This window comes from Vombatus ursinus, unplaced genomic scaffold (genome assembly GCF_900497805.2).
Source record: "Vombatus ursinus unplaced genomic scaffold, bare-nosed wombat genome assembly UNPS02014837.1, whole genome shotgun sequence".
In the NCBI taxonomy this organism is placed as follows: domain Eukaryota; kingdom Metazoa; phylum Chordata; class Mammalia; order Diprotodontia; family Vombatidae; genus Vombatus; species Vombatus ursinus.
Genome location: NW_020954615.1, coordinates 3,433,914 through 3,442,152, shown reverse-complemented (window position 1 = coordinate 3,442,152; position 8,239 = coordinate 3,433,914). Strand labels below are relative to the sequence as shown.

Genomic DNA, 8,239 nt, shown 5'->3' with positions numbered 1-8,239 from the left:
ATGAGGAAACTGAGGCAGACGGAGGTAAGGTGACTCGTCCAGGCTGGACTTGTTGACCCACGAGCCACCTGGCTGCGTGTAATAAACACACAGTAGTACATGCTTGGACTGAGGCTCAGTCTGGTAGGTATTTGAGAAGGTCTGTGAGTTTTACGGGGAGGGGCAGAGAGGAAATCAGAGCTCAAAGGTCCACCTGGGGGATGTGGCCCCCTTCCTTCCCTGCGGTTAAAGATCTCACGGCCCCCTTTCCTTCTTTCAGGCCTCTCAGTCCGGAGGCGGTCACAGGGGGCCATGGTGAGGCCTGCCGGCAGCGCCACCAGGTGACTCTTCCGTCCGGCTCTGACCGCAGTGGCCGAGGAGACGGAGCCCGAGCAGCGCGAGCCGCAGGCCCCGGCCTCCTCCAAGGAGCCGGCCGCCGGGGCCGGGGCCTCGGCCTCGGCCGCGGCCGTCATGCAGACGCACTGCCAGTGCCACCTGTGCGTGAGCACCTTCCAGGCGCAGATGAGCCTCAGCGTGCACTTTAAGGAGCGCTACGCCCCCAAGACCTACGAGTGCGCCGAGTGTCAGAAGACGTTCAAGCAGAAGGGCAGCCTGACTGTGCACGAGCGAATGCACACGGGGGAGAAGCCCTACGTGTGCCTGGACTGCGGCAAGTGCTTCCGCAACGGAGGCAACCTCACGGTGCACCGGCGCGTTCACACAGGCGAGCAGCCGTACAAGTGCGACGCGTGCGGCACCGGCTTCAGCCAGAAGGGCAGCCTCGTGGTGCACCTGCGCATCCACACGGGACAGAAGCCCTACGAGTGCACGCAGTGTGGGAAGAGGTTCAGCACGCGGGGAAACCTGGTCAAGCACCTCCGCGTGCACACGGGAGACAGGCCGTACAAGTGCAGCCAGTGCGAGAAGACCTTCACCCAGCGCGGCAGCCTGACGGTGCACATGCGGAGCTGCGCCAGGGCCGCCCACCTGGCCTGCTGCAGGCCCGACGCCTGCTTCCCCTGATTGCCCTCTGCCCCGACAGAACACGCCCACACGGGCTTTCTTTCGCTTTTACGTATCTTAACATGCTCAAGGTCACCGTGAGGCCACTTAGTTCTCTTCTTATTTCGTGTCCTATCACCCGTTTACTCCGTTCTTTGGCGTCTTTTAGGATATAAATCAGCTTTAAATAGTCTCTTCTGCAGGTAATTTTTTTTTCCTTGCTGATAAAACTTCAAAAGAACGTCCCACGCTCTGAGCAATGATTATTGTATCTGGAGTGCAAAGATGTATTGAGTTGTGATGCCAGTTTGTCTCATCAGAGCTGGAGATGTATTTGGCCGATTCTGTTGTTAGCTCGGCTGAATGTCGGCCATCATTAAAAATAAGGTAACAGCTGAATACAGCAGTAGCCTTTGAATTACGATCCAAGATACTGCCAATCCAGTAATGGACTTTGGTTTGAAGTTTTCTTTGCCAAAACCTCTTTACCTTATGTGGGAAAATGTACCTTTTTTTCTTTTGTATATACCTTTTACCATTTATTTGCTGAAGTTAAAGAATGCATATGGGATCATCCTGCCAGTAACACGTTCAAAGATGATTTAGTGAGCTACCAAACCAGGTGTGTTGACAAATTGTGAGCACCATCTCTTTCAGTCTGGGCTATCTTTAGTTGGGACTTGGCATGTTGACACTGTCTTTAAGGCATTCATATAACTTAGGAACAATACCTTTGGGGTACTCGGCCCCATCCAACTATCAATATTTGTGATTCCAAAAGAATTTTTGAGCTCTTGGTGGCTTAGTACAAAATCCTGATGTCACAAAATGTTTGTTGCCTGAATAAACATTACAATAAAGTGCCTAATTTGTAGGTCTTCAAACTACAGTACCTGAATATTCCTTGTTTTTTTTTTTTTTCTATTCTTTCTTAATGAGTGTTGCACCATTCTAAGCATCTGACAAGGTGAGATGAATTCATCCTCTGGATTTTGGAGACTTGTAGATTTTAGCCCAAGTGGATACATTTATGTTTGGGATGACCTTTCTGACATTACTTTGTTTCTCAATCCGTCCCATGCTTGTAATACACGTTTGAGGAATGGATTTGATTCTATCCAAGTATAGAGATAGGGTCAGGGTCTGTGATTTCACAGGGAAGGGTCCCTGGATGAGGAAGCTCCACCAGTACCAGGCTGTACCTTCCCGACAACTTAAGAGTCTTAGAAGCTATATATGGGACACTGAGAAGTAAGGGGATGTCCCCAGGGCCACAGAGCAGGACTTGAACCCGGGTCTTCCTGGCTTGGAGGCCGGCACTCTATCCATTATATATGGCTACCTCTCTGCCCCACATAAGCCCTTCCTTTAGTTATCTTCATTCTGATGCCTCTAGGGCAAGAAAGAATTCTAAATGTGGGGTCTGGGATTAAAAAACAATTGATAACTGCATTTAAATACGGTTGGGTTCCTATGTATTTTATGTATTTAAAAACATTCTTCTGAGAAGGAGGATAGAGCAAAAGTTATCCCTGGTTGAAGGAGAAGAAATGGTTCCCGTGGCTGGTTGTTGGAGAGGTTATCTCCCTTCCGTTTGCTTCCTCAGCCAGTGGGGAGTGTGATCCACTGGCAGAGGCATCCTCGGCAATTCTTGTCTATGGCCTTCCATCAACGGAGGGGACGTCCACACCAAAGACACGACACATCTGTGGGAGCTGAGAACAGAGGGAGGATTGTAGAGCACAGAGAGGGAAGGATTTACAGGCAGAACAGGATTTAAATCTTACCTCCAACACTAAATAGCTGTCACACACACCCCATGCATTCAATAGAGCACATCGCAGGCCTAAAATCTGGGTTTCCCCCTTTACTTTCTCTGTGAGTCATCTCCTATTCTCTGCTGATACTGTAGGCCTTTTGCTACTACATATAGAATTAGCAACTATTTTTTTTAGGCCAAATTAGGTGGATTTGGGTAGTTCCATTAGTGTAGTTTGAAAGGGGGCAATATAAACACTAATTATTATAATATAATTGTTATATAATAATAGTAATTATCTGAATTTTTACCAGTGATATGAGGAAGTTTGATCAATATTATTAGACCATAGCTTTTTAAAATTGATAAAAAAATTTTTTTATAATTAACAGCAAATTGGAGAATGAAGACAACCTATTCTTAATAGTCTCTCCAAGATTTCCTCACACGGCTAAGTACAGTACAGAGAATGAACAGAGTAAGGTCAATCAATCAATAAACATTTAAATGCCTCCTTTGTGCCAAACTTTGGGAGATAAAAAAACAAAAGTGGAATGGTTCTTATTCTGAAGAAGCTTACATTCCATTGACGGAGATGCGTATGTGTAGGTACATATTAATATATTTGTATACGCATCTACACACATGCAATTGAGGTAGCACTAGCAGCTTTGGGGGAGGGGGCTTCCAAAAGACTGAAGGAGTCCAATCCACACTTCAGTTTCTAGGCGTTGTCTGATGACTACCACCCCGCCTGCTTTATTTTCAGGTGCTGAGGGTAGGCCTGCTCTGATGATCACTTCATTTCCAAGGAAGTTTTAATCCCTTTTTTCCCAGAGAAGGTCGTGGTGACCAGCTTGGCTCCAAATTCCCAGGGGCTTGTTGGACCAGCATTTCATGGAGCTCCCCACGAATGACCCAAGATGACATTTTATGGCTGTTCCCCTCCTGCCAAACCATACAAGCACCCCAATAATCCTTCAAAGTATTGATCAGCCTTCCAGTGTGCCTTCTACCTCACAGCAACTGGTAGCTTTTAAAGAAAATAGTTTATTCCCTGGCTTCCCTCTCCACATCCCTCTTCTTCCCAAATTGTCCTATGCAGGTTTATTATTAGCTGCTCTAGCAAAAACCTTTCCCCCCATCCCAGGCCCCCCCCCCCCCCCCACATTATATAGCAGAATTTTTTTTTTTTAGGATAGTTCTTTATCTGGCTTTCCCAACTGTTTCCCAGAACATTAGAAAAACGTGTCGCTGCCAAATTTGAATTTTGCTTAATTTTGAATCAAAAAATAAAAAGTAAGGTCCAATCTTATTCCATTTATGGCTTTATTGCAAGATGTAAGGATTTATGAATACTCATTTGAGTGTATATTTTAGATTCCTAATCTAAAGCCTTAATTAGCCCCAGGGAAGTTTTCCTCAGCTTGCATTGTTGCTAAGAGTTTTCAAAGGAGGGAGCCTACTGGATTAGCTGGAAGATTCCTTAGGGTCAGATTCTAGCCTTAAGGTGGGCAGTTGTACATTGGCGGTGTTGAAATCTACATACTGTTTTTTGTCAGGCAGTCAATGAGCATTTATTAAGGGCCCACCCTGCTCCTGGTACTCTGCCGGTCCTTTGATTGTTGTCCTTTGTTCTTTTATTATTTATTTATTTTACTTTTAGACAATTGACTTGCGCAGGGTCACACAGCTAGTGTCAAGTGTTTGGTCTGAGGCTGGATTTGAACTTGGGTCCTCCTGACTTCAGGGCCGGTGCTCTATCCACTGCACCACCTACCTGCCCCTGTTGTCCTTTGTTCTTGAAGAGGACCAAAAAGACATCACTATGTTAGTCAAGTTACAGTGTGTCCCACCATGGCTGAGCAGACCAACGTGAGCTCCGAAGGTTCTACCACAGGTCACGCGCAAAGAGTCCATGTGAACATTTGGGGTGGATGCTCTAAACTTGCACATCTTCCGTTTCTTTTGAGCCACTGCAATTCTGCGTTGCTCATAGAGCACAGCACCTTCTTCGATGAAGACATGCCTTCCTGGGTGGTCCAATGCCAGCGTCTCCATACAGTCAATTCCAACTTGGAACTGATTGGCACTCTGCTAGGTTTACCAAGAAGGACAGAGCCCCTGCCCTTCGTGAATTCCCGGTCCAATGGGGGAGACAACGTGCAAACCAGTTGGTACAAACGCCATAGAGAGAGTAGAGGGAAGGTGATCTCTGAAGGGAAGACACCACCACCTACTTGGGGTGGGGGGAGTGGTAGGAGTGAGATTCCAGGTGAGCTGGGAAGGAAGACAGCAAAACGGAGGAGGAGGAGGAGGAGAGGGAGAACATTTCAGGCACAGGAGACAGCCATTGCCAAGGCACAGAGCGCCGGATGGTGTCCTGTGCGAGGAAGGATGAGTGAGGCTGGCGTGGCTGAATCACAGTTTGTGGGGAGGCATGGATGTGTCAGAAGCCTGGCAGGATGTGAAGGGGAAGGTGGGGAAGGGCTCTCGATGCCAACCAGATGACCTCATGTTGGATTGTGGAGACAACAGCAAGAACAGCAGGTGTCTGTAGAAGACAGACAGAGCTCATATAGCACACTTGACATTTGTTAACTTGTATGCTCACATCAGTGCCTGCTAGTCTAATCGATTATTCCCCTTTTACGGATAGAGGTTAGGTGACTTGTCCAAGATCACACAGCTAATAGGGCTGCATTCAAATTCAGGTCTTCCTGACTCCAGTCCCATGCTCCACCTGCTGAAGTACCCAACTGGCTCGAGGGATCCTTAATGAAGAACCACTGAAGGGTACTGATCAGGGAGTGAATGGATCAGGCGGTGGGACTTGAGTACGAAACCTGCCTCGGAGACTTATTAGCTGTCTGACTCTGGGCGAGTCAGTTTACCTTTCTCAGCCTCAGCTTTATCACTTGTAAAATGGGGATAATAATAGCAGATACCCCACAAGGTTTTTGTGTGGCTCAAATGAGACAATTTTTTATGCACTATATAAAGGTTACCTGTTAATATGTCTGAGGGCAGCTAGGTGGCGCCATAGTGCAAAAAGTGCCACACCTGGAGTCTGGAAGGCTCTTCTCCCAGAGCTCAGGTCTGGCCTCAGACACTTCCTAGCTGTGTGACCCTGGGCGAGTCACTTAATTCTGTTTGCCTCAGTTTCCTCATCTGTAAACTGAACTGGAGAAGGAAATGGCGAACCATTCCAGGATCTTTCCCAAGAAAACCCCAAATAGGGTCACGGAGAGTCAGACATGACTGAAAAATGACTGAATAAGCACAATGAGTACGTCCAAGAGGCTGCTGGAGATGCAAGAGTGGAGTACAGGGGAAACTAAGACTGGAGATATATCTATATGTATATATTTAAGAGTCATCTGCATAGAGATGATCTTTGAGGAGCTGATGAGATCACCAGGGAGAGAGCACGGAGGGAGAAAAGAAGCCCCAGCACAGAGTCTTGGAGGGCAATGCATCATTAGTGGGTACTTCAGCAGAGAGTGTGTGGGGAGATGAGAAAGTTTGGAAATGACTGCCTTGCTGTAATAAGAGCCCCATTAAGATTAGGTAATGTAAACTTGTGATGGACCTAGTCAACTCCATTTTGTGATTTTTTTCCCAAATCTATTCGGTAGTGTATGAATAAGAGCAAAGGAGGCAGAGGGTAGGAATAATTCAAGATTGTTGATAGTGGGACAAGAGGACAAGGGATTTTGGTGGAGAAGATAGTGCAGATTGGAGTTGGTCCCCCAAGGGGTTGAAATAGGGAAGAGAGTAGAATATAGCCAGTGCAGGGATAATGGCCTGGGAAAGAGAGGAGGAGTGGAGGTTATGGTGAGGATGAAGAGTGAGTGGGGGATGGGCAGAAAGCAAAGGGAAAGATGGGATGATTGAAGCTCGTTTATGGGCCTTGGCAAGAGCAGAGTGTAGCTGGGTGGGAAATCAGGGTATCTGAGGGAGCCTCAATACATATGTGTATGTATATGTATATGTGTATGTATATGTATATGTGTATGTGTATATGTACATGTGTATGTATATATATGAAAGTCCCATAGTGTGAAAGCAGAAGATGTTAGGGAGAGAATACTGTAAGCCAGACATTCAGTTTGATGGGAAAGGAAGGAAAATGTTCTGGGGGATCGCCAAGCAGTTGCCGAGTGGTAATAGTGTCCTCTGAGGGTACAAGCAGGTAGGAACAGAAGGAGGTATATGATTCTGGCCTATTCTAGAGAGGGAGGGGTGGGATGATGTGAGAGCCTGAAGGGATCTTTTCTAGGGGCAGGTTAGGGGTGCTCTCTGAACCCAGAGCTTTAGGACAGTGGATAGAGCACAGGACCTGGAGGTTAAGAAGACCTGGGTTCAAATATGGCCCCAGACACTTGTTAGGTTTATGAACCTGGGTGAGTCACTTCACTTTAGACTCAGTTCCTCCATCAGTAAAATGGGGGAGTAATAGCATCTCCCTTCCTCCCATTGTTGTTGTGAGGATAAAATGAGATAATCTTTGTAAAGCACTTCGCAACACTTTAAGCACTATATGAACGCTAATTATTATAATTATTTTATTCCTAGAGCACAGGACTGACCAAATCACCTTTCTGTTCAAGAAGTTTCAGTGGTTCCCTTCTGATCAGAATAAAATATAAATTCTTCCGCTTGGCATTTAAAGCCCTTCACAATCTGGCACCAACCTATTTTTACAGACTGATTTCTCATTTTCTCTTTCACATACTCTACATTCCAGCCAATCTGGTTGACTTGCTATTCCCAGTACAAGTCATCGTATCTCCCATCTCCCTGGTTTTGCAAAAAACTGTCCTCCATGCCTGTGTGTGATATATTTTGGAGCTATTCTCCCAACTCCTCAGCGTGGGAGATCTAGTCCCCAGAGTTCAGCTACCGCATCTTCCCTGGGTTACAGAGGACCCTGAGGGAGTCCGGGATAGGAGAGTCTAATGCCATAACTCATTAGCTCCCTTTAGTGGGCATCACCCTAAAGGTGAACATTTGTTATAAATTAACCCAACAATTAGCTTTCAGCCAGGGATTTTTACTAAAGCGGCATGCTCCCTGTCCTATCTTGAAGATAATTGTGATAAACTATTTTAGGCCCTCCAGCTTTAGGGGACTTCCATCCTGGTAGTTTAAGCTAAGTTCTGCTAGGGGGAAATCTTTTCAGGACTCAGTTTCCTTTCAAAGCAGCTGGAGGGACTGGATTTTAGGGGGATGGAGAAAGATTTTACCCTTCCAGAATCAGAAGAACTACTTGTGCTAAGTCCTTGGCTGGGTCTGGATGCCTTTGTGTGGCTACTGTTCATCATTCCCCAATTGCCTCAAGGGTGGCCTCCTAAAAAGGCTCCCCACCCTCCACATCCCATCTTGAAGGGAGTCAGAGTTATGTAGAAGATTTAGTTTTAAATGGCTTTTTGGAAATGACAAGGCAGCTGAACCTGCAGTCTTCAGTCCCATAACTGAATATGGACATAGCTACTG

General features: G+C 46.4%; 1 protein-coding gene across 1 annotated transcript; it reads left to right on the top strand.

The window, feature by feature from the left end:
• Window positions 1-354: 354 nt before the first annotated feature.
• LOC114026292 (zinc finger protein 32-like) lies at window positions 355-1,870 on the top strand (the record flags this gene model as incomplete). The annotated part of the gene is made up of 1 exon (XM_027839963.1): window positions 355-1,870. A coding segment is annotated over one exon (648 nt), but the record flags the coding sequence as incomplete, so codon positions are not given.
• Between the last annotated feature and the right edge of the window lie 6,369 nt (window positions 1,871-8,239).